Consider the following 27851-nt stretch of genomic DNA (forward strand, 5'->3'; position numbering starts at 1 on the left):
GGCCACCTCTGATGAGAGCAAAGTTTCCCTCATTCCCCCTTGCCTCCCCCCTTCCATATCATTGCAATAGCTCACTGTAATAAAACAAATCTTATGTGAAATATCTTGGATTATTCCCCCTCTCCTTTTTCTTTCTCCCATCACATTTCCCTTTTTTTCTATTGACTCCATTTTTACACCATATTTTATCTTCGAATTCAGCTTTCTCCTGTGCTTCAACTACAAAAGCTCCCTCTACCTGCTCTATTAACTGAGAAGGTTCATATGAGTATTATCAGTATCATTTTTCTATGCAGGAATACATGCAGTTCATCATCATTAAGGATAGAAAGTATCTTGGGCAAGATTTGTTTTTGTTTTTGCAAAGTAATGGGGTTAAGTGACTTGCCCGATGTCACATAGGTAGTTATTAAGTGTCTGAGGTCAGATTTGAACTCAAGTCCTCCAGACTCTGGCCCATGCTCTCTTCACTGTACCACCTAGCCACCCCACTCGTGGGGAAGTCCTATCCATTGCATACTGCACCTTCTCCTCTCTCTCTTTTTTTTCTCTTTTCTCTATATGTGAGTATGGATGGATAGCTACTTCTATATCTATCTATTTTTCTATATCTATCCACACATCTATACATATACATCTATACATCGCTAAGATTATAATATAGAGTCATTTGGGGTAACTAGGTGAAGTCAGGTCTGGAATCAGGAAGGCTCTTCTTTCTGAATTCAAAACTGGTCTCAGACACTTAGCTGTGTGACCCTTGGCAAGTCACTTAATCTCAATTTCTTCATCTGTAAAAAATGAGCTGGAGAAGGAAATGGCAAATGATTCCAGTGTCTTTTCTAAGAAAATCCCAAATGGGGTCACAAAGAGTTGGATATAAAGAGAATGACATGATATGACAGAGCTATCTATCTATCATCTATCCAATGTTTTTATATATGCAAATACTAAAAGAGCTCCCCTTTCACAACATTGAGATCTTCCCACGTGGTAGCTCTATCAATGACTGATGTAGTAGATATGACTTAAGGTTCGGACTGAGTCACACAAACATTATGTAAATTCCCTGGGTCATAAGGCTATTGTCAGAAGACATGTATATTAGCAAGAAGCCTCTGAGGCCAACAAACACTCCAACTATTTTATGATGTCTTTATTTGGATAACTATGGGAGTAAAAATCAAAAGATGAAGGGAAAAATGGTAACTTTTTCCATTCATTTATTCATTGCCTCTCCCTCCTCTCTCTCTTTTTTTAAGGAACCATTTCAAGTTTAGCCCAGCATGCATTCCTTGTTAAGGATCACATACTCATTCAGTTATTATGCCAAACCACTGTAGAAGACATACAAAATCCTACACCTGAAAAATTTATTTCGTGTCTGGAAAAATTCCAATCACTTATGTCTGGGGAACTCACAATTGTGGAACACATTTTCTTTAAGAAGAAATTACCTTCTGAATTGATAATAAGTATGAGAAATTTGAGCTTTGAAAGGAGTTCTTTGGGGGTAGACACAGGCAGTAGAAAATTGGAGTTTGCGATGAATGTGCCATGTCATCTCAACCACAATTGCACTCCTGCTTTGTGACATCCTGTTACAGTAAAACCTTTTTATGAAAAAAAAACCCACAAGCTGTGAAAAATTGCTTGTGGTGAAAGAATCCCCCTGTTCTAATTAGGAAGCCCATAGGATTTAATACAAATAGAAACTCCCCTGAGACAACTAAAATGCCATTCAAAAATGGAGGTTCATGAAATGGGTTGTGGACCAGGGCAGCACTTTCCCATCCCTTGAGTTCTCTCCTGATTTCCCTTTTATCAGTATCCTTCTTTCCTGTAGGCTTTTCTCTCTTCTCTCTACCCCTCCTACTTGGACACTTAGGTGACTCTAATTAGTTTATTTCTAGTCCTAGACCCAAAAATCTCAAAAGCAATACAGAGCTGAAGAAGGGAAGGAGACAAGTGGTTTGGTAGTATTTCTTTGCTGATGAATGCTATTGGATCTTTTGGAGTTTTTTTTTCAGCAGAGATTTTAGATATCAAAAACAGCATAATATAGGTGAAGGAAGTGTTAGAGCTGGAATCAGGAAGATAATAATTTGAATCCAATATTAAATTCTTAGTAGTGGGGGGGAAGAACCAAGATGGCTGTGTGAAGGCAGCATTTCCTGGGAACTTCTTCCCCCCCAAACTCTAAAAGCCAACCTAGCCAAAATTACAGGGGCAGAATCCATAGAAAGACTGAGTGATATATTTTCCCCGTCCATGATAACTTAGAAGTTCTGTGGGGAAAGGTGTGTTTTACCAGGACTGGGGGTTGGAAAAAAGCCACAACTGCAGCGCAGCACAGCCCAGTCCAGCCCAGAGATCACCAGCAACAGCTTGAAGTGGTGGTGAGAGAACTCTACTACAACAGAATGAGTGTGGAGTGAGGAACACTTGAGGCAGAATATGCAGCGAGAATCTGGAGTAAGCAGCCTGCTCCCCCAGAGACAGTAAGAGAAGTCTGCATAGATTTCTCTGCTGGCCCTCAGGGTAGGACTTTGCTGCTAGCCTACAACCAGACCTTGGAGGAATAAAGGTCCCAGTGGGGTGTCCCCCACAAGAAAACCCCCCAAAGCCTTGGAAGTGCTGTCTTGGGCTGAGGAAATGAGTTAAACAACAGAAAAAGAAGAATCTGACCATAGAGAATTACTTTATTACCATGGAAGATCAAAACACATACTCAGATGATGACAAAATTGAAGCTTCTGTACTCAAAACCTCCAAGAGACATATAAAATGGGCTCAGACTATGGATGAGCTCAAAAAAGACTTTGAAAAGCAATTAAGGGAGATGGAGGAAAAATTGGGAGGAGAAATGAGAGCAATACAGAAAAATCATGAAAACCAAATCAATAGCTTGGCAAAAGATATACAAAAATATACTGTAGAAAATAATATGTTAAAAACCAGTTTAGGCCTAATGGAAAAAGCAAAACAAAAGGCAAATGAGAATACCTTATAAAGCAGATTTGGCCAGCTAGAAAAGGAGATAAAAAAGCTCTCTGAAGAAAATAACTCCTTCAAATACAGAATGGAACTAAAGGAAGCTGATGACTTTGCAAGAAATCAGGAATAAATAAAACTCCAAGAAAGTAAAAAAAAAAATTAGAAGAAAATGTGAAGTATCTCATTGGAAAAATAACTGACCTTAAAAACAGATCCAGAAGAAATAATTTAAAAAATTATTGGGCTATCTGAAAGCCATGATCAGGAGAAGAGCCTAGCCTTCATTTTTCAAGAAATAATACAGCAAAATTGCCCTGAGATCCTAGAAGCAGAGGTTAAAATAGAAATCAAGAGAATTCACTGGTAGCCTCCTGAAAGATATTCCAAAAGAAAAACTTCCAGTAATATTATAGCCAAATTCACAAACTCCCAGATTTAAGAGAAAATTCTAAAAGCTGCCAAAAACAAACAATTCAACTACCAACTACCATAGTCAGGATTACACAGGATCTGGCAGCATCTACATTAAGGGCTCATAGGGATTGGAATATGAGATTCTGGAAGGCAAAAAGATCTTGGTTTACAACCAAGAATCAACTACCCAGCAAAACTGAACATCTTCTTTCAGGGGAAAAGATGGACTTTCCATGAAACAGGGGACTTTCAAACTTTCCTATTGAAACAGCCAGAGCTGAACAGAAAGTTTGATCTCCAAGTATAGGACTCTGGTGAACCGTAGAGGGGGTAGAAGAGAAGGACTAACTGAGGAACTTCATGATATTGAACTGTTTGTATTCCTACATGGGAAGAAGATATTGATAACTCGTACTTTCTCATTTATAAGAGCTATTAGAAGGAGTATATATATATATATATATATATATATATATATATATATATATAGACAGGACATAGGAAGGAACAGAATATATTGATATAATATAGTAAAAAGATGGAGTCAATGGGTGATAAAGGAAAGTACTGAGAGGAAGGGAAAGGAGATGAAGAAGAAGCTAAGAAATTTCTTTCTTTTCTTTCTTTCTTTTTTTTTTCTTAGTTTTTTGCAAGGCAAATGGGGTTAAGTGGCTTGCCCAAGGCCACACAGCTAGGTAAATATTAAGTGTCTGAGACCAGATTTGAACCCATGTACTCCTGACTCCAGGGCCAGTACTTTATCCACTGTGCCACCTAGCTGCCCCAAGCTAAGAAATTTCACATAAAAGTCAAGAAAAAGCTTTTTCAATGGAGTGGAAAGGGGGAAGGCAAGGGCGAATGAGTGAGCCTTCATTCTCATCAGAAATAGCTCAGAGAGGAAATAACATACACACTTAATAGGGTGAAGAAATCTATCTTACCGTAGAGAAAAATAAAAAGAAAGGGATGGGATAAGGGGGAATGGGGGGAAGGAAGGGGGGGACTAGGTGATAGAAGAGAGGGAAGATCATGGGAGAGGGTACTCAGATATAATACGCTTTTGGACAGGGCCAGGATGAAAGGAGAGAGAGAATAGAATAGAGACGAAGTACAGCTAGTAATAGCAACTGTGGGAAAAATATTGAAGCAACTTCTCTGGAGGACTTATGATAAAGAAAGCAACTCACTCCAGAGACAGAGACATTGGAATCTGAACACAGACTGAAGTACATTTTTTTCCCTCTCTCTCTATTCTTGAGGTTTCTCATCTTCTTGGGGGGGGGCAGGGAGGGTGTATATTTATTATTATGTTTACTCATATAACACATTCAATTTACATCAATGTATAGCATGGAAACAATGTAAAGACTATCAGACAGCCTTCTGTGGGGTGGGAGGGAGGTGGGCAACTGTAAAATTCAAAACCTTACAAAAATGATAGGTAGATACTGCTATTGTATATAATTGGAAAACAAATAAAAATATTAACAGAAAAAAATTCTTAGTAGCAGTGTGACCCTGGGTAGTTCAATTTCTCGACCTCATTTCCTTCTTCTACAAAATGGTGATAATATCCATATTACTAAGCTCTCTGTATTGTTGTGGGGATTAAAGGAAACCACAGGATCCTAGATCTAGAATAGGAAAGGACCCTTAGAGATAATCTTGTTCAACTATATCTTGTGAGAAAGGTGGGGAAACTTGAAACCCTCAAGAGATTAAGTAGCTTCCATAAGGTCTTGCAAGTAATAAGGGGCAGAGTTAGTATTTTTACTTGTGTTTTCTGTTTCCTGTTCTTTTACCTACCTTCTGCTATTCCAGAAAATTAATATCAAGAGCAGAAAAAAACTAAAAATATCATTTCACAAAAGCAGTTGTAACAGGTATATATATGTGCATATTAAATATATATGTGTATTTATGCACATAAATATTTGTGTGTGTATATATATGTAAATCTATATATGATTTGTCACATGTAGTTGAGCTTACAATAGAGACCCTAAGATATAAGGTGCTCCATGAACTGTGACATCCACATGAACTCAACTAAAAATATATCAACAAAGATGAATCAAGAAAATTCTGGGTCATGTAGATATGTTTACAGAATTAAAGAGTAATTCAGGTTCAAGTCATTGCCACTGAGAATGAGAGAAAGGTCAGTCTGAAGGAACCCAGAATTATTGATCAGTGTAAATTATGCAATGGAAGGATATAAACTATGCAACAAAACTCACTTGAGGTTGCAAAAATTTAGCATCTAGCAGAAACCTAAGAAAATATGTTAAGAGGGCTAGAGTTAATGGAAGCTTGCTTTCATTTCAAATCCAGCATATTATAAACTCCCATTTTACAAAGTTGACCCTCAGTATAACCTTTAGAATTCAACACACAAACTGCATTGGGACCAGATAATCAGTATAGACAGAACAGTTACCTACAAACTTTCAAACATCATTTAATTTAAGAACAACATTTTCAAAATCTCTGCCACTATACTGAATCCTCATAATCTCTAAACTACATGCTTTTAAATGCTTTCAAAATACAGAGACCTAGATGAAAAAAATTAAAACCACAGGGGAACAGTGCATGATGTCCCCATTGTCTCATCTATTACTGGTTCTGTTCTGAAGATGTTTTTAGAGAGTCTGCAAAAGAGACTCACTTTTTCTAATCCAACTTTTTTTTAAGTTATAAGAAGCATTCATTTTTTAAAAACCTTTATAGCAGTCCATAGAGTATTAAAAAGAGTAATAACTTGATCTGCTTTTATCTGAAAACCATAAAAAAGATGAGACTAATGTAAGAGTGATAACAATTTGTTTAGTTGTTTTTCAGTTTTGTCCAACTCTGTGACCCCATTTGGTCCTCAGATCCACTTTTCCATTTAACAAATAAAGAAACTGAGGTACAAACAAGTCAGGTGACTTTTTCTAGGTCACACAAGTTGTAATTGAAAGATTTAAGCTTGAATCCTTGTCCTCAGAGTCTTTGGTCAATTCTCTTTCTCACATGGCTTTCTTTTTTTTTTCCCTTTTTTTTATTATGAACTAGAAAATCATCCCAAAACATGACTATTGCCAAAAACAAAGGAATGAAAATGAAGTCTGTACATGAAACTCTGAATTTACTACATAGATCTTATTCTTGCTAATATACCTTAATTTGACATGATAGCAACTATGTGGTCCTATCTGTATGTCCTCTTCTGAACCCTCTTTTAAAATGTTTTATATATTCCCTTTTCTTTCCTCTTAACACTTTTTTTTTCTTGTTACGATCATTACTTCCCTCTCTTTCCAGAACCAGACTTTCTATGTCCCATAACAAAAGTAGAATCAAGTCAAACAAATATCATGTCTGAAAATGCATGGCTTGATCTGTAACCATGGTCCACTATTTCCCAATAGAGAGGTGTGAGGCATGTTTTATTCCTGTTCCCTTGGAAGACAGGCAAGTCATTGCAGAGTACTTAGGTCTTTCAAAGTTGTTTATATTATAGTTCTATGATCTTGTATAAATAGTTCTCCTGCTTCTATTCATTTCACTTTGTATCAGTTCATACAAGCCTTTTCTTTTCTTTCTTTTCTAATTGTGTCAAAACTAAAGTTACAATCATATCTTAGACATGTCTACTTTGTAATTTGTATCTATGTTTTTATATTATCTAATGTGATAATGCTATAAAGTATTTTTAAATCAAAACCTAGATGTGAATTGTTTTTGGTTTTATTGTTTTGTCAATGGAAAGGAATGAAAACAACGTTTGCTTTTTTTACATGTAACCTTACAGATTTACAGCTGGGAGGGAGCTTGGAGATGTCTCTTCCCCTCTTGAAATTACTGTATATTATTTTGCATGAATTTACTTAAATGTTGGGGGCAGCTAGGTGGCTAAGTAGATAGAGCACCAGTCCTGGAGTTAGGAGGACCTGAGTTCAAATCCACTCTTAGACACTTAATTACTTAGCTGCATGACCTTGGGTAAGTCACTTAACCCATTGCCTTAAATAAATAAAATTAAAAAAAAAGAAATTTAGTTACCTGTCTATGTTCTTTCTCTGCTTTCTCTTAAAATATAAGCTACTTGAAGAGCAGGGACTTTCCCTTTTTATTTCCAGTATCTAACATAAAATCCTGTGTGCAGCTCATATAAGCTATCTAGCTGAGGCAGCCAGGTAGCAGTGGATAGTGCTGAGCCTGGCATCAAGAATACAGATTCAAACCTTGCCTCAGACTCCTAGCTTTGTGATCCTCAGCAAGTCACTTCACTTTGCTTCATTTTTCTCATCTGTAAAATGAGCTGGGGAAGGAAATGGCAAAACACTGCAGGATCTTTATCAAGAAAATCCTAAGTTGGATCACAAAGAGTTGGACATGACTGTACAACAATAAATTGCTTGTTCTCTTTGCTGCCCATTGGCATTTAATAAATACTTATTGAATTCAATTAAATATAATTTAACCCCCTCACTGATGATGAAATGGTGGACTAAGGGCCAGAGAAGAGGTGATTTGCCTGTGGAAGAAGGAGGACTTGAAGTTAGATCTCTGGATTCCAGACCTAGAAAGCTTTTCCAGTGTACTACCTAGTGAGCATCTGAGAATATCTTTACATAATGGAAATGGGTCATGCAGTTCTGGTTACTCAAAGTACCCAACAATATAGAGTGGGCAGGCAGAATTTTTTTTATATTTATAAAACTTCGAGGTTAATAAATTATGATTTCTTACAATAAAGTGACTCAAAATAAAATATCACACAGTAGAAAAAATCAGGTTTAAAGGTTTTGCTTTGATTTTTTTAAAAAAGAAATAATGTTTTGCAAATAATTTTATTCTGCCTCCAAACTGTCAATGTAATTATAACTTCCATTTTTGGGGCAAGCTAGGTAGTAGTACATGGAGCACCAGCCCCAGAATCAGGAGGACTGAGTTCAAATTAGACCTCAAACACTTTCAAGCTGTGGGACCTTGGGCATGTCACTTAACTTTGCTGTGCATCCAGGGCTATCTCTAGTCATCCTGATCCATATTGGTCACTGGATCCAAGGTGGTTCTGGAGGACAAAGTGAGGCTGGTGTCTTAGTATAGCACATTCCCCACTCAAATCTAATTCACATCATGATCTTCTTCCAGAAGGAAGGATAAACAACAGCTTCAATTTATATGTTAAGGCAACACACAATGAAGGCAAGTAATGGAAAATGTAATGTTTTCCATTGTCCACTAAAAAAAGAAACATTTCTGATGAAATCTTTATAATGAAGGGAATTCTTGAGTAATTTTTCACTATAATAGCCTTCCTTGGATGTGGGGTGAGGAGAGAGAGAAGAATGGTCATCCACATAAAAGAATTATGTTATGTTGGCATTAAAGTTGAGATTCAATCCAGTAAAAATGAAAGAAGCCATGAGTTAAGCCTGTCATACAGTCCATAAAAAAGCACAATCAATATATGTTTTCAAATTGTTCTTGCTCATATTAAACCCATGGTAACTTGGAACTCGAATGGGCTTTTTATGGAGATTTATTACAATTGCACTGCCTGGTCTGTAATGGGAAGATATCATCATAAATAAAGAATAGAATATTAAAGTGAGTGGAGAGCTAAGACAGATATAGAACTTGTCAAGGTGGTTAAACCACAAACTTGTCTTACTTTGTAAATAAATGATATGCATGGCCAAGATAATGTGCGCTTAGTTCCAAAAAAAGAAATCACTCAGTTCACAATAAAAGTTCCAGTTGCCTTGGTAGGAATTTCCCAAGATGCATGCTCATCTTTACTGTTCTGAGGACTTTCCTGAACTGTGAAATCACTTTTTACTTCTTCCATTTCTGGGTAAGGAATAGGGCTGTATCACTGAAATACTGGTGTGTTTTTATTCACATGTATTTGTTAAAGAGTTCTGATGTCAATCTTTGGTTGGGTTCACTCAGTTCCCTGAGAAAAATGGGGGATCAAACATTGCAGACTGTACATTCCCCAGGTTTAAACTTAAAGTTGGAATGTGTCAGCCAATACAGTCTTCCCTACATTTTCTTTGGACAGTTGAACCTGTGTGAGTGTCCATGTGTCCCTTCTTGGCTTTGTTGCTTCAGCTGTTGTGAAACCTGAGGATATCAATTACCTCTCCCTGCCCCCACCCCATGCTGAGCTCCTGGGGAACAGCTCCCAGTTTCCATGTCTTCTTACCTTTCTCTACAACTGCTCCCCATTTAAATAAATATCTACTGGATCCTTCCTGAGGCAAGAGGAGACCCTGTAACTCTCATTCCTATTAAATGATTCATCAGAATAGATTAACCCTTAGAAAACTAATATTTACCAAAGTATCCCTCGGGACACATATTTCAATCTTTTAGTCACTATAAATAGACTGGTCCCATTAGGGCAGAATACACTTTCAGATTGACCTGGTTTACAATATGTGTTTGATTACATCTAATTAGCCTAAAAGCATAAAGCACCATTCGCTTTATTAAAGATTCTGCAGACATTTCCTTCTTTGGACCTACCGGCTTCAAAGATGCCTCTCACCGTGGGGCAGGACTCAGTTCAAGTGTTAAGTTAGATGAGAGAGAGCAGTTACCAGTACTACTGAGCTTTGAGGGAGTAGATTTACAGCATTTTCTTAACCAGGTCCATGTATTTGTTGGTACCACTTACTGCCTGTAATAAGTTGATGTATACTGCATTGAGGCTGCCAAGTGGCCATTTGTGGGTTCAATTAGACACCTGTGCCTTCAAACAAGGTGCAAGTACCTAATTGTGACTGCTTGTATCTACTTGTGAGTGTAATTATATAGAAACCCAAGATGCATCTGGTCCTAGGCACCATTTTTGGGTCAACAACTGTGCTTTCCAAAGTTTGAAAATGTTTCCCTTGGACAGTGGGAGCATATTTAGAATAACCTTTTTTTTTGGACTTTAATACAATTCACTTCTCACTTTTTAAGAGCCTGTACTAAGGTCCAGGGATGCAAAAACAAAAATAAAACTTTTCCTGGCCTCAGGAGCTTACAATCTATTGGGTCAGTGGTATCAAACTCAAATACCACTGGGGATAAGGATCCCTATAGATATACAGATATTAACACATTATCTATGTTGTATTGTTATTTATTTTTTTAACTATTTCCCCAAATATTTTAATCTGGTTCTGTAACTTTCAGGAATATTGCTATTGTATTTGAATCCTCTGGGTGAAGATGGGGGGAAAAGATACTATATCTACAAAGATAACTAAATACTAAATAATTTCAGGAAAGGAGGGAAAGCAGTAAATAACTGAAGGAACAACAGAAAAGGTTTCATGTAAGAGATAGTGCTGGAAATGAGTCTTGGAGCAAGCTAAGAAAAATTATCCAAGAGATACATGGTTGTCTTAAACTTGAAATGCATGGGATCGTAGATTTAGAGATAGGATTAGCCTTAGAGATTATATAGTTCAACTCCTTTTTTATAATTTTTTTAACAGTGAGGAAACTGAAGTCTACTGAGGTTAGGTGATTTGTTCAAGATCACACAGTGGCAGGAGAGGGGTTTGAACCAAAGTCCGCTGACTTCAAATGCAGTGCTTTTTCCACTGTGCCAATGAATCCTAATAATTTCCTCAAGTTAAATTTTCTAGGAAGCAAATGTCCCAAATCTTTTTTGGCATCTCAAGATCAGCATCTCTGAATCCTATGCATTTATAAGAAGATTAGGAACAGTAACAATTCAGCAAAATGAGACAGCAGAATGTTGAAAACCTGCCTACCGCAACTCGATTTTCTGCTTTATGAGGACTCTTTTAGGTTTGGCTTTGGCTTTCAAGGTCAGAAATTCTGAGGCTAAGGTTAGAAAGTAGAAGGTGACTCTGTGATGAGAATAGAGGTGGAAGTAGGGGGTCATGTTGACAATGCATAGTGAGGCCCAGGTAATTATATTATCTTAGGTTTTTATGTCCAGATCATTTCCCCCATTAGTCTAGATAAATTAGATTCCATAGAAATGTTAATATAATGTGTCATTTATTTCAATATCATATTGCTTCACAGAATCAAAGGGCAGTAAAGACCTCAAGAGGTCATCTAGTCTGAGCTAAAGTGATCTCAGATAGCATTTGCTACATTTTCTTTTCTAATGCAAGTATAGAAAAGGGAGATTACAAAACTAATCTTGGTTATTGAATTTTAGTATCTAGTACTTCTACAATCATATCAGTTGCTTGTAATACTTTGTATTTATCATAACTGCTCACACAGAACCAATGTGTAAACATCATTTTTGTAATCAAGTAAAAAATTAATTAACTGTTCAGTGTCAATCATTTCCTGTTCTTCATAAACAAATATAGCCCATATAAGTTTTGATGCATCCTTATCACAATTCCCATTATCATAGTCCCAGAGATACCAGGGTAAATCTCCTCAGGGATACAGGGGTTATTCTCTATTACCATCTGCTTGAGAAACAAAGCTTTGTCTCCCTTCAAGAGGGAAGGGAAGGGAATAAGCATTTATATAGAGCCTAAGGGCAGGTACTAATTAAGCACTTTGCAAATATTATCTCAGTTGATACTCACAATAACCTTTCAAGGTATTATTATTATCCTCATTTTATAGTTGAGGAAACTGAAGTTAAGTGACTTGTCCAGGCTCATACAGCCTGAGGTAGAGCTTCAACCTTCCTGTCTCCAAGACCATCTTGTGGAATCATTTATTTGGCCAGCACTGAGCAACTTTTAGAAAGTGAATATTGTAATAAGAACAGTTGGTTACAGAATATGCCCTTATTCTGTGAAACATGGTCCCAGAAATACAGAAAGAGTCCTGGGGAAAGTGGACACAAGCTTAGAGAATACATATGATGAAGGGGATAACACTTGATGGGTAGAAGTTCTGTTCTCCCATTATTGAGAGAATCAGGAACTTCCCCTTCAAGTTGGACAAATCTGAGTGTGGTCTGTCCTTGGCTCCTAATGCAGATCCCACCATTAACTGATAAGGAGACTCTGCTAGGACTCAAATGAGAAGATCAAAACTCTTTGGACCCTTTGAAGCCTCAAAGGACTCTTCTGGTGAGAGAAGAGAAGAAGGTGGTCTTTAGGTCCCGAAGGGGAGGCCTCCAGGAATACTCTCTTTCTTGTCTGCTCACTCCTTGTTTTTATACAGGACTATGAGATCCTAGTCAATATGAACATTCTTCCTATCATTTCACTTCATTCAAAGATTCATGACTGAGATGGATTGATTGAGCATCCTTTAAGCAGGGGTTGGGTGACTTAATTGAATAAATATCAATAAACCATACATATATACTTTTCAATAAAGTGTGTTCTTTGTGTTGCTATTCCAGAATGGATACTCCTGAAGTTAGAGAGAACTAGCTTAAAAACATTTCTTAGGAAATAAACTGACACAGCAACATCAACTTGATGGCAGGTCTTAGTAATAAATATAACTTGACTTTTTCCATCACTTCCTTTCTTCCCTATTTATCAGTTAGTAGGGAGATTGCTTAAAGCACTTAAATTTATTTTCCCCTCTGTGTTTTTCTGGGACAAGCAGATAAATTAATTTTGCTTCAGGTGAATTTTTTTTTTTTTACACATATATACCTGTTGAGTTCCTTGCTGGACTCCCTCAATTTTTGCCCAGGTGAACATTGGAGGGACAGGAGACAAGGAAGACAAGTTCTCCCTTTGTACATCAAGGCCTCCAAGGTCTTCATTTATTGAACCAAATACCAGAGCTTAAATATACTTCCCAGTCTCTAATGCACTCCCCCTCCTGTGGCACTTAGTAAGATAAGGCTCTGGTGGTCAAGGACACCAGGTGAAGATAATTTCCAGTGCTCCCATATACAACAGTCCCTAACATACACCCATTCTACTAAACCCTCTTTTTCTATACTACCCCTTTCCCGACCTTGCTTATTTGTTTAATATAAGGAAAACCTCTCTTATTCTTTGTTTAATTTGTTGGCCAGTAGAAACATAAGCTTTTTGAGAACATAGTTTGCTTCCTTATCTCCAGCTCAGGTAATTCACATATTAAGGGCATATTTATTGAAATAAACATATTTGTTGAATTAAAAAAAAAACTTCAGGAAACACATTCCTGAAAACATTTTTAAAAAAGAAAAGTGTCCGAAAGCAACCAAGGCCATCGATTGCCTTAATTTTTGAAAAGATCCAAATATCTCCTTCTGAATCTCCATAAAAGTCTCCATCTACACTTTATAATCAAATCCACTTTCTCAAAAACACTAACAGTTAAGACAAAGAAAGCACTTTCTTATTCAATTTTATTGTTTTCCTTAAATACTACAATTATTTTCTACCATTTCTCTTCCATTCCAAATCTACAGTGTACTTCAGCTACATTACAGGTTAAATAGACTTTTGTGGGCTGGCCTGGGAACCTAACCACCTCATATAACATTGTTTCCATGAGAAAACATTTCCAAGTTCCAAACGATCAATTTACAAATGGACTTTTGTAAGTTGGGAGACTGCCTGTACTAGTGATGGATTTACACTGGCTCTTCCATGACTTCCTACCATCCCTCCAAATGGTGTTAGCCAAGATGGCTGGCCAGGTCTAAGAGTGCCATGGATCAGAGCAGAGCCAAAAGAAATAAATGAGGATTGAGCCCAGAGTGGTGGCCTCATTAGCCCATGTTCTAACTAACTGAGATAATCTCTGGACCCTTGAACACTGGAATTAGTCTTCCCTTGGGCATCTTGTCTCATGGGGGAAAAACAAGTTCCTTTCATCTTTCCTCCCTTGGAATCATCTGATGAATATTATGTAAATAATCTAAGCTAATGTTCAGTTCTAGTTGGAGCCTTGAAAGGTAAACAGTTTTATTATTTAAGAAACTAAAGTTTAATGAGAAAAACAAGAGTCCTGGACTTTGAGTCACAGAGACCAGGCTTCAAAGTCAAGCTCCTATGACACTTAAATAGTTATATGGCCTCGAACAAGTCATAATTCTGGAAATTCTCTAAGATGTTAAAGGAAGCAGATAAATTGCACATCTGAATTTCTGTAGAGGAGAAACTTTCAATTTGGGAGATTTTTGCAGTTCTAACATAGAGAAAATCACTGGTCTAAACCAGAAAAAAGGAAGGAAAAAGGAATGAAAAAAAAGGAGGTAAGAAAGAAAAGAAAAAGTTGATTTTACTTTCAAATCATAACAAAAATTGAATTTATAATGTTACTATAACTCATTCGCAGAGTGGAGCAAATTTGCCATATTGTTTAAAGGAGCAATTCTTAAAATATGTTGTACTAGATTTTTTAAAAAAGTACTATATTCTCTTATACAATAGAACTAGAAAACTTTTTTCATGTAGTGTGACCATCTCTCCTCAAGGGTAGTTGAAGTGGATTTGCTTGAAGTGATTTTGGGCAAATCATCTCTCTGAATCCCAGTTTGCTCATCTGTAAAATGATGAAGATGATGTTGATGATAGCTACTATTTATATAGAAAACATTTAAGGTTTGCAAAACCCTTTTAAAATATATCATTTTGGGGAGGCTAGGTGGTGCAGTGGATAAAGCACCGGCCCTGGAGTCAGGAGTACCTGGGTTCAAATCCGGTCTCAGACACTTAATAATTATCTAGCTGTGTGGCCTTGGGCAAGCCACTTAACCCCATTTGCCTTGAAAAAAAATCTAAAATAAAATACCTCATTTTATCTTCCAACAATACTGCAAGGTAGATGATATTATTATCCTAATTATACTGCTATGAACATTGAAGTGAAGTGACTTGTCCAGGGTCACATGACTAATAAGTATGTGAGAGGGAAGGAGAGGGGAAGGAAATAAATATCTATAGCACCTTCTATAGACCAGGTACTGTGTTAAGCTTTTTTCTTTTTTCTTTCTTCTTTTAATAACATATAATAATAATAGCTATTATTCCTATTTTATTGTTAAGAAAACTGAGCAAAGTAGCAGGATATTAAAATAAATACATGTAAATCATCAGCATTTCTACATATGAACAACAAAGACCAAGAATGAGAAAGACAGAAAGAGAAATTCCATTTAAAGTAACTATAGACAACATTAAATACTTGGTAATCTACCTCCTAAGACAAACTCAGAAGCTGTATGAACACCATTATAAAGCATGTATTACCCAAATAAAGTCTAAATAATTGGAAAAAATGTCAATTGCTCATGGTTAGGTCAAGTTAATATAATAAAAATGACAGTTCTACCCAAATTAAATTACTTATTCATTGCCATACCAAATCAAACTACCAAATCACTATTTTACCAATTAGAAAAAAAGAGTAGCAAAATTCATCTGGATCAACCAAAGGTCAAGAATAGCAAGGGAGCTGATAAAAAAAAATGTAAAGGAAGGTGGTCCAGCTCTACAGTTCTAAAACTATACTATAAAGTGGCAGTCATCAAAACTGCCTGGTACTAGTTAAGAAATAGAGTAATGGATCAGTGGATTAGGACAGTTCAAAAGAAACCGCAGTAAATGACTACAGCAATCTATTGTTTGACAAACCCAAAGACAGCAGTTTCTGTAATAAGAAGTATTTGATAAAAATTGTTGGAAAACTGGAAAATAGTATGGCAAAAACTAGGCATAGACCTACATCTCACACTCTATACCAAAATAAGTTCAAAATGGTTACAGGATTTAGACATAAAAGGTGACACCATAGATAAATTAATAGACCAAGAAATATTTTATCAGATCTATGGAAAGGGGAAAAACTTATGACCAAACAATTAATATAATGTTAGCCAGTAGAAACATAAGCTTTTTGAGAACAGATTTTGTTTCCTTTTGAACCTGTCCTAATCATGGTTAGGTCAAGTTAAATGATTTTTGATTATGTTAAATTAAAAAAGGTTTTGCACTAATAAAATCAATGCTGCCAAAATTAGAAGGAAACCAGAAAGCTGAGAAATAACCTTCACAACTAGGAGTTCTGATAAAGGTCTCATTTCTAAAATATATAGATCTGCATAAAATTTATATGGTTATAAGTCATTCTCCAATTGATAAATGGACAAAAGATACACACACACACACACACACACACATACAGTTTTCAAATGAAGAATTTAAAGCTATATATATAAAATCACATAAAAATCATTTATTAGAATAATGCAAATTAAAACAGCTATGAGGTATCACCTCACACCTATCAGATTGGCCAAGATAAGAAAAGGGGAAATGATCAATGTTGGAGAAGTTGTGGGAGGATTGGTACATTGATGCATTGCTGGTGGAGTTGTGAATGGATCCAACCTTTCTGGAGAGAAATATAGAATTATGCCCAAAGAGCAATAAAACCGATCATTCCCTTTGACCCAGAAATTCCAGTTCTAGGCCTATATCCAGAAGAAATCATAAAAAAATGGGAAAAGTCCCACATGTTCTAAAATATTCATTTAAGCTTTTTTTTTGTAGTGGTAAAGAACTGGAAATTTAGGGGATGCCCATCAATTGGGGATGGTTAAACAAATTATGGTTCATGAATACAATGGAATACTATTGTTCTATAAGAAACCATAAATAGTTGGACTCTAGGGAATCATGGAATGAGTTACAGGATCAGATGCTGAGTGAAGGGAGTAGAACCAACAGACCAATGTATATATTAATAACAACACTTGATAGAAGCAGCTGCTCTCAGCAGTTCAGAGAGCTAGGACAACTGGATTTGACCGGCTATGGTCAATGTTATCGCCATCTAGAGGAAGAAAAACAAAATAAAACCCTCCAAAAAAAAAAAAACCAAACAACCCAGCCCCCAAACCCTTCAGAATCTGATGAACACTTTACAAAAAATATCTCTTATGTATCTCTTTTCCTTAATCCAAATTTCTCATACTGAAAATGACTAATCTGTAAATGTGTTTATCAAAAATATGTATGTACAATGTTAACCTGACTGTTCGCCCCTGAGGGGAGGGGGTGGGAAGGGAGGGTGGAAGGAAATTTTGTTACTTAAAAATATTCATATGTCTATGGAAAAATGTAAAAATAAATAAATAAACTGAAAAAATACCTCCTTTTATCTTCCAACAACACTGCAAGGTAGATATTATTATTATTATCATAATTATACTGCTATGGACACTGAGGTGAAGTGATTTGTCTAGGGTCACATGGATAGTAAGTGTAGGGGGGGAAGGAGAGGGGAAGGAAATAATTATCTCTGCTACCTTCCATGCATCAGGCACTGTGTTAAGCTTTTTTTCTTTTTTCTTTCTTTTTTCTTTCTTTTTCTTCTCTTCCCTTTTCTTTCTTTTAAAAAAAAAAAACCTCGATAATAATAATGATGGCTTACACTTCTATAAAGTTTGTAAAACATTTTATAAGCACTATCTCATTTGATCCTTACAACAATCATGGGAGATAGGTGTTGCCATTATTCCCATTTTACAGTTAAGAAAACTGAAGCAAATAGAGGTAAAGTAACTTGTCCAGGGTTTCACAGTCAGTGAAAGCCTGAGGCTGTATTTGAACTCCAATCTTCCTGACCCTAGGTCCTGTGCTTTGTGTACTGTGGCATTAACTAACAATCTCCATGGACAACAGTATTAAGTAGTTGTGAGACTTAATGGAGATAAAGTATATAAAATGTTATGTAAATTTAACAGAAATACCAGTTATTATTATGATTATTTTTATCATAATTGCTATCATTATTTTAGGTATATCACATTACTTCTCAAGTCCTCAGAATTTGGAGGTTGTCAGAAAACATCTATTTATTTGGGCATTTCAGCTTTAAGCCCAAGGATCCTAGAAAAATAAAACATATGTAATATCCAGAATGGATAGAAAATAGAAAGACTATCAATTTTTGATGCTTCTTTATTTTATATATCAATCAATAAATTTCAAGGCTCAATTTATTGAGCACAATAAAAAAAAAACTTCAGTTACATAAACCAACTTATTTGAACTATTTTCTCTAGGACCTTGGAATTTTTTCTTTTGGCATTTGTATAATTAAAAGTCCAAAACTCATATAGTCTTTGGCACAACATTCACTGGAACTGATGTCAGTGATGTATGTACGAGGCACAAGCCTTTGGGAGTGAACCTTTGGTCTTTAACATCAAATAGCATCAACAACCAATCTTGTTACCACATCACTGCAAACATGTCATTTCCATTAATAGAGATGTCAAGGAAGAGACAATTGAAGCTTGTTTTATTATAAGTGAGAAGGATAGAAATTAAACCTTTCTAGGAGCATTCCACTAAAATGGGTGAGTCAGAGATACTGCAGCTCATTTTTGAAAAAAATCTGAATTTATTACATTTAATGTTTAATATAAATCACAAAACCTAGATGTGTTATAAAAATGAGCTAAAATGCTCCTTAAAGGACATTATTAGAAAGCCTTAAGTAGAGAGCCATTTCTAATCGGTAAAAGGTTCACAGATGAGTACTTCTTGAAATCACTTATTTTTAAGAAATATTTCTTCCAGGAAGAAGGCACTTTTATTTCAATATGTGGTATAATTCAGGAGGGAAAATATATTTATAGTAGCATCTTAAAGTCTACAGAAGGAATCTCAATGAGATCTATATTTAAAGCTCATTCACCACATACCTTCTCAAAAGACAATATCACATATTTAAAACTTATTTAATAACTGAAGACGAAATATGATCATGGCACTATCTACATCATAGATCTGAAAGAGACCTTAGTGATAATTTTTTTTAGACCTTTATTTTTTTTTTCTTTCAGATGAGGAAATAGGGAGGGTTAGGAGAACCTTGCCCTAGGTTAGAAATTTCATAATAATAATGATGATGATGATGATGATGATGATAATAGTGATAATAGTAATTCATATTTATCTGACACTTGAAGGCTGTGCATTCCATTCAAAAATTCTGTAATGATCTTTGTCATGTTACAAATTTGGAAACTGAGAGCTGAGATTTAAATCCAGTTCCTTTGGCACCAATACTAGTTCTAGAATATTATGTGACTCTCAATTTCTAGAAGGGAAATGCTTTGTGAACCTTCTTTTAAAAATCACTGCATAAATGAGAGCTGTTAGTCTTATTATGATTGCTATGATCACTCATGTAAATGGCAGCTTGATGGACAGAACCCTGGACCTGGAATCAAATGAGGTCTGAGTTCAACTGCTGCTTCAGTCACTTACTAGTTGTGTTACTGGGCAAATCAGTTTAACTTGTCTGTCTCATTTTCCTCTTCTGTAAAATAGGCAAAATAATAGCACCTACTTCCCTGAGACTTAAATAGATATTTTATATAAAGTGCTCTGCAAACTTTAAAGCATGAATTTGATAAACAAGAGACAACAAAAAACATTTAGAGGCTATTTAGCCAAAGAAAGAGAATGCTCATGAAAATAGCTCGTGTTATTTTACTACACTGATTGATTAAAGGAAATAAACATGGATAATTTAAAATTGACTTATGAACGAATATGCTGTCATCTCAATTTTTAAAAATGACTGCCTCTTGGCCACCCCACCATTAGGATATATGATTCCCCTTTAAGCTAGTCAGGTTTAGCCTCCAAATTGGGAATAGTCATGCTAAACCAATTTTCAACTGCAAAACTTGATTTGGAGAACTGGCTTGAAGTAGCATTAGTTGGCTAACGCCTCTGCTGTGGAAAATAATTAAAGATGTCATCCACTGCCACAAAAGCAGTGGCAACTTGGCTCTCTATTACTCTTGTTGGGTCATCAACACAGCTGTCTTCCCCTAAAGGTTTGGAGAAATGCCTTTGGAGACCCATCTTTTTATTTACAATGATTAAAATATAAAATTGGCAAGAATAATGGAAAAGGGTCCTCCTGGACCACTAGGGAGCTCCCATCTCAGCAGAGGCACACTAGGGACTTAGAAAAAATTGACTAAATAAAAAAGGTTTATTTTTATTTCTTTTTGCAGTTGACCCTGATTTTTCTTTTTTTTATTTCTTTGGGTTGGAATTCTCTTTCCTTCTTATTCTCCTCCCCCCATATGAGCATATTTTTTTCAAATTTTAGCTTTAAGAAGCTTGGATGCAAAAAGTAACATTCTTATATTTCTCTTTTTGATATTTCTAGGCAGTCAAAATAAGAAAATAATATTAATATAGCCTTAAAGTATCTAAATCTGTCATTTACTTTAGTTCTTCATTTAAAATATTTTCATTGAATTTGAATTCATAAAATAATTATTAACACATCCACCCATACTTATTCATTGAGTGCTAATACATTTAAGATGCTCTGCTTTGGGACTTACGGGAGAGAAGATCTCACACTCCTCAAGAAATTTGGAGTCTAGTAGAAGGAACACATGCAGATATATGAGAAGTATATGGTCAATTGAAGAGCTAAATTATTGTTAAATCTAACAGCATTAGAGGTAATTAACTTTTTGGAAATTTCTATGTCTTTATGTCCAGCATAAATCTTACTTATGGCAATGTCCATCTATCTTTTTTCCCCCTAACAAACTTAATCCTTTTTCAAAATAATAATCCTTCAAATATCTTAAGACAGTTATCATGTCCCTGTCAGTCTTTTCTTCTCCATGCTAATCATCACAGACTCTTTTCAACAGATCCTCATATGACATGATCTTGAGGTCCTTCATCACTTTGATCACCCTCTGTATACTTTTCAATTTTTCAGTTTCCTTCTTAGGATAAGGTGCCATAAGATGCCAAGAGATGAACACAGTCCTGCAGGCATGGTCTGATTAGCCTAGTCTTAGCCTATCTTAATATAGCTGAAGTTCATCTTAACACATTTGGCTGCCATGTTATATTATTGACACATGCTGAGTTTGTGATTCATTGAAGTCCCTATATTTTTTTTCATGCTAACTGGTCTCTAACCATTTCTTCCCCATCTTGTACTTGTGAAATGAATTTTCTTTTGAAGCCAACACCTTTTCACTTGTCATCATTAAAAGTCATCATATTATATTTGACCAAATGGTTTAGACTGTTATAATTTTTCTGGATCCTTACTCTATTGTTTGATATGCTAGATATACCCCTTAGATTTGTAAAATCAATATTAATTTCACATGGGCCCCCTTTATTGATCTATTTTATAGTAGATGCAATAATTTGCTTTCACATACTTAAGTAGTTTGCAACTAATTTTCATGGTAGTATAAGGCTTGAAGCAATAATGAGATGGAGTGTTGTCTAACAGCACTGGGTAAACTCAGAAAAGTAACTTTCCTTTTAAGGGCTCTTCCAGTTCTAAATTATTGAAGATGTGGTTCTCAAGATAATCATATAGTTATTTGAATATATGGTTCTCTTGAAGATGATCACATTTTAATTGAAAAAGAGGATGTGATTATTCTCTTCCAAGACAATCCTTGAAACATGTAGTTTAGGTGAGGTGTTTATATATACCTTATTATGAATGCCTAAAAGTATTCATTAAAATATAAAAGTCTTACATATTATTACTTAGCATTTATCTATTACAATGCAGATTGTAAAATGTTTTACAGTCAATATAGTAGCTTGTTTGATCTCACTAACAAGAAACATCTGTTCTGGAAAATGAAAGGGGGAAAAAAGGGGGAAAAGAGCTGTCTCTGCAAGAAACCAATTACTGAAGTCCACCGTTGTGGTTCAGTGGCAGGAGAGCAGCTATTTTATTGAAGAGAGCTGAAGAGATGGGGCAGCAAGCCACTGGTATCCTATCTTCTACCTAGTCCCCCTCCCCCCCCACAGCCAGGAGGCTTTCTGGAAGTTTGCTCAAGAGCAATACTGATATTAATTCAAAGGAGAACCCAAAGTATTTCCTGTATTCAGTCCCTCTTAACTAACCTCCATTGAAAGTAAAAATGTAGGATTTTCTACCTGTCTTTGACCTCTTTTCTATTAACTTCTTTTTAGATAGGGACTCCAAGATACAGATCAACATTCCAAAAATAAATGCTATTGATAATTAATTGTTAATTGCCAATATTTATAAGTCTTCATCTAAAATAATCATGAGACAAGGATTTTCTTTTTTGGAGAGGAGCAACCACACAAAGGACAGGGTAGCATCTAGCCAATCCATGGAGGGTTTCCTTTACCTAGGAAGATAAGAAGGTAATTACACAAATAATTTTTCACTTACAGGTACAAAGTGTCACACTATTAACCCACCTATTTAATGCTCCAGTGTTGTTTTTTTTTAAAAAACCCTTACAATTCTATTGTGTGACTGTTTCACTCCTATTAATGAAAGTCCATTACAAACATCATTCCTCTTGTTCTTATGAGAAATTAGGCAATGTCTTAGAGGTTAAACTGAGAGGAGAGAGAAAATGTTATTTTCCCAAGGGTAAAAAATAGCTAGTCCTGTGTCTTGGGGCACAGTTTGCCCTAGACCTCAACATTAGTAATTCATAACTCTCTTATTCCTTCTTTTCTCAGCCACTGAATGGAAATATTTTGGTTAAAGTTTCTTATGATTATTTTTTTCTAGGAAGGATTCAGAGAAGTAAGCACGAAGTCAATCTCTATCAGCCCTTAGCCTATCTTTTGTTCATATTTTCCTTCACACCTCTTTTGTAATGGGAGGTGGGGTGTGTTTATAAACTTCTACCAGCCTTTAACCTACCTTTTGTTCACATTTTCCTTCACACCTCTTTTGAATGTAGGTGGATATTTGTAACCTTCTGTCAACTCAGGCTATACTTTGTTGTGGGGTGGGCTGGTGTTAGTGGTGGAGGGTTGTGTTTTTATTTTTTTCTTCTTCTGGTCTTCATTTCGAATTAGGGCAAAATAAAGTTTTAATCCATATGTGTTTCCTTTCTTTCTTAAATTCTATGTTTTATTTGTGGTGCTGATATAGAATCTCAGACAGCCTAGAGAACAAGCTATTTGTCTGTTTTCCATTTTGCATACTCCTTCTTGCATAGCTTCAAGAAGAAAAAGGCTATTTTCACGAGGCACTTCTCCCCAACACAATCATTTTTTCCACTCTATTTTGAAATAACAACTCTGCTCTCAGAGTTGGTGACAAGTTGACTTGATCCTTGCCATAGTAGGAAACACAAAGCTAAAAATTAGAGGGGTAGCTGACTGCTTGCTACAACAATTTTTTTTTTTTTTAGGTTTTGGGGTTAAGTGGCTTGCCCAAGGCCACACAGCTAGGTAATTGCTAAGTGTCTGAGACCAGGATTGAACTCAGGTCCTCCTGACTCCAGAGCCGGTGCTCTATCCATTGTACCACCTAGCCACCCACCACTGTGTCACCTAGCCACCCCTACAGCAGTTCTTGATACAACAATCACATGTGACAAATACAACATGAAGCATGTTTGTATACACTAGAAATATATTTATGTGCACCTTGTGCACTGTTTATTTGTGTAATATCTCTTACACTAAATAGTTTAATTCTGTCTGGCTTAAATCCAGTTCATGCACACGTCCAGACATTATCCCATGGTTCCACTGGTCATCTTAGAAAAATGAAAGACCAACAACAAGAAGTTAAGGCCAGAGGTAAAATTTGCTAACTGAGCCTTAAAAGCTTGTCTCCAGTCTCAGCTTTTTGTTATGTCTCTTCCCTCGGTGGCATATTCTATTAGCATTTAGTGTCTTTGATCACTTAACTGCCTCTTATTTATTGCTTCTTTGTTTTCCTCTCACCTGCTTCTTCTCTTATTTACTCCTTTTTCCCAAACCATGGTCAGGGAATAATTTAAGTAGGGATCTCAATAGAGTCTCCTATTCCCTTTAGGAAGACATAACTAGGAACTGGAGCTTCAGCAGTTGGCTGGGGGTTCCTTTTACTATCAGGAATGAAAAAACATTTCTCCTTCATCCTGGTTGCAACAATTTCTAACTTTAGTTATAAAATGGCAAAATTTTGATAGGTACTTGATTACTTAAAGGGGGAGTGTGTTAAAAAGAATTAGAATTATTTGAAGGATGTTAGAGGAACTTAAATTAGTAGGTAGAAAGGGGACCCTTAGGATTTCATAAAACATGTTTTTCACTCTGTGAACATAAAGACATTTTGTAGTCTACATGTTTGTGTTATCCTTTTCTGAGCTTCACAAGAGTAGAGACTGTGTTATCTAAATACTTCATTTCACCCAGTGCTAACCATTGTACCTGGTATGGACTTAATAAATGTCTGTTGAAAGAATCAGCTGACTGGCTGAATGAATGAATGAGGGTCATGCATGTCCATCTGTATTTAGTAGATCTGTCTACCACTCCACAGTTACTAAAGTCATTAAAAGCACACTGAAACTAGTCACCCAATCCTAATTTGAAACATGTTGAAATGATGCACAGCTACCTTACAGTTAGATAGCTGAATCCAAAAGCATTAATAGATGCCTACTCCACACGTGCCCAGCAGATGGAGGTCCATGCAGAGAGAATTACATAAACAAATGACAGGCATTACTGGCGCCCGTCACTGAGGAATTATTGCAGGACACCAGCTGCAGGTCATTTATGGTGGTGTCCCAATAATCAACATCTGCAAGAGGTTGAGTGACCACCCCCTAGGGGTATGAGCTAGGTCTAGCTGACAAGTCACATGGAAGGGCTGTCCTAGTCAGACCTTCTGGGGAACCCTGACATTTGTCCCAAAATATACAGTGAGTAATAATATGATGATATGACTTGTGGCTCACTCTGTGTGTTGTGCCTAAGTATCATATTTAACTATTTTTCTTGCCTGTCCATACTGAGCATACTCTAAGGTACTTTGTGACATCTTTACGATCTCATGTTTTTCACTTTCTTAGAGAATAAGCTACAAGTGGTGACCAGGCTTTCTTGGGGTCAATAGTTTCCACAGTTTAGTAAGTTTCATTTGTCAACTTTCTCTTTTTCCTTTCAAAAGGATAATTTTGCTGCCTTGGCATAACATTGTGGTTATGATTTTAGAAATGATGAAAAAAGGGAATATTTTCCTTTACTAATTGATGGTGAAATTGTCAGCACTTTTTAATATATAAGTATCTTCATACTAGGATTTTTTTGCAATATTGCTTATTATATATTGTCAGCTACTTACAACACAACTCAATCTGCTGTCATCACCATTTACTCCATGCCATAGGGACAATCCAAGAAATTAATTTTAAGTATTGACAGAAGGACTAATTACTTATCTAAGCTGCAACCTGTGCCATTTCTATTTTGATATGGATTAGAAATTACCTACTATTCATATGGTTATAATTATCTATTGCTCTAAAAATGGTTTCTTCAAAGCAACTGTGTGAGGTATAGTATATATATATATACACATTATATATGTGTGTGTGTGTGTAATTATATATGTATATATAAACATATATATATATATATATATATATATATATATATATTATTCACACCTGACGGATTGGAAAACTGAGGCACAGAACATTGGAAGGCTTTCCCATGGTCCTAGAAGGAATTAGTCAGAGTTGAAACTTGATCTCAGGTCTTATGAAACCATTAACAGTCTGTCTTCACGCAATCCTCTTAATAAGGGTAAAGTCCACTAAATTGTACCCTAATTTTCTTAAAGAGTTGATATGCTTTCCTCTAGGGAGAATCTGGCTTATTATTTAATAGCCAATGAGACCAGCTGCTTCATTTCAAGAAATTAATGGACGTTAAAAATCTTTCCATATTGTACCAACTGCTCTTCTCTCTGAATAGTCAAGTGACATTTATTAGGAAGGTTGATAAAACCCAAGCCTTGCAAACATTGTGCTTACTAACTCCCTCCATATTACCAATGGATTCTTCTGGGACATCTGGTCTTTTTTTTTTTTCTTTAACTGTCCCTGTTGATTCAAATATTTTCTTTGCTGAATTTTCTGTAGTTTATTCCCTTGGAGAATACAAAAGGTAGTCTTGACAGCTGTATTCCATGGGTTGATGGCTTGACCCCTGACCTTCTTGACTTCTTAAGGAATGCCTTTCAGTATTAAGTCTAATTTGGCTAAGACAGTAAGCAGCTTGTTGGTTTCAGGTTAACCCTATTCCATCTTCAGGAAGCTGAAATTACTCATCTATATTAAAACAACCATATCCACTTTGGAAAATGGTATATGTAACCATGTTTTTCTTCCTATAGAAATTCCCTCCTGCTAACCTACTAGTTGAAAAACAATCAATTTTTGGCTTTAAGTCTATATTGTGAAATATAGTAACTGAATTTTTACCTTCGATCCATTTTTTGTACAAAAACATTAGTATTCATTTTCATCAAAATCATCATCACCATCATCATTATTATCATAACATTTTCTTTTCACCTGTAGCTAATATTTATATTTTTAGGAATAAGCTAGATTCTTAATTGTCAATGGCACACAAACAATTACTTTAGTGACAATGAACACTAATGACATAAATTAATGAAGTAGTTACATGTTGTATAAATACCACCATCAATGTTCCTGTAATGGAGAGTGAAGAACGACAAGAGAACTCAGGGGAGAGAGAAAAAGCAGCCAGGAAAACTAACCATCTTGCCTTCACTTCAGAGAAAGCCTTCATAGAAGAGATAGTAATTCAAGGGAGACTAAAGACTCACTCAAAGGATCTTTAAAGGTCTGTGGTTTACAGACAGGACCCCCCCCCCCCCAAAAGATCTGTACTTTAAAGCAGCATTTCTTTATAGAGAGGATGATTTGATGCTGACCCTGCCACTTTTGGAACCTGTGTTTCCAGGGAGCCCAGGAATTCCAAGGCTGATATGTAAACCACATGATATTAGGCTGTCTAATGCACCTTTTCATCGTCTTTCTGTTAAATGGTCTTCCCTCCACCCCCCCCCCCCCCAACAAGTCCAAAGCATTCTAAGACCTGGTTTTATACTATGAGATGACAACCTCACATAAAATAGCAGGCAGGGGTCATGTCTCCTTGCCATGATTAGTATGCATCATGAGATAACAAGCAGGTAAACTGATGTGTTATAATGGATTGGGAGTCAGAAGGTCTAGTTCTGTCCCATATTAGTCACTAGAATCTGTGAGTACATCATAACCTCTGGGCCTTAGATTTTTTTTAATCTATGAAATGAGATTGAATTCTAGTATTCAAACTCTCTTGACTGTTTCTAAAATGCTCAAGCTTTATTTCCCATATGAAGCCTTTCCTTATTCTTTAAGTTATCTTGTATTTACTTTGTATAGATTTTTGGTTCAGTCTTTACTACATGTGACTCTTCTGGATAGCACTTAGTCATTCCAGAATGCAAGTGGAACCACATTAGAATATGAAGAGGAAATATTTAACAAAATAAAAAAAAATTAAAACCTCCAACAGAACATAAATAATGTTATTTTCTAAGTCCATATTAAGGCTATAAGGATTCTTGAGTGTGAATTGGGGTCTCCAAATTTTCTCATTCTGGAGTTCCCTAAATCACTGAAATCACAATTATAGACTCTATTCTCTGTTCCT

At 35.8% G+C, this 27851-nt stretch overlaps 1 protein-coding gene across 5 annotated transcripts in view; it reads right to left on the reverse strand.

Annotated features, from left to right (window-relative positions):
• The window catches only part of PARD3B (par-3 family cell polarity regulator beta), a 1291415-nt gene that overhangs the window by 42836 nt on the left and 1220728 nt on the right, over nucleotides 1–27851 (reverse strand). The window contains exon 23 of one of the 5 annotated variants that reach the window (XM_074191568.1): nucleotides 3923–14856. The exons of the other annotated variants lie outside the window; for them this stretch is intronic. Within the exon in view, the coding sequence (XP_074047669.1) occupies nucleotides 14853–14856 (4 nt within the window). The 3' untranslated portion in view covers nucleotides 3923–14852. Of the gene's footprint in view, nucleotides 1–3922; nucleotides 14857–27851 lie in introns of those variants that run through there. 5 annotated transcript variants of the gene reach the window in all.

The sequence above is a fragment of the Macrotis lagotis genome, chromosome 6 (genome assembly GCF_037893015.1).
Source record: "Macrotis lagotis isolate mMagLag1 chromosome 6, bilby.v1.9.chrom.fasta, whole genome shotgun sequence".
Lineage (NCBI taxonomy): Eukaryota > Metazoa > Chordata > Mammalia > Peramelemorphia > Peramelidae > Macrotis > Macrotis lagotis.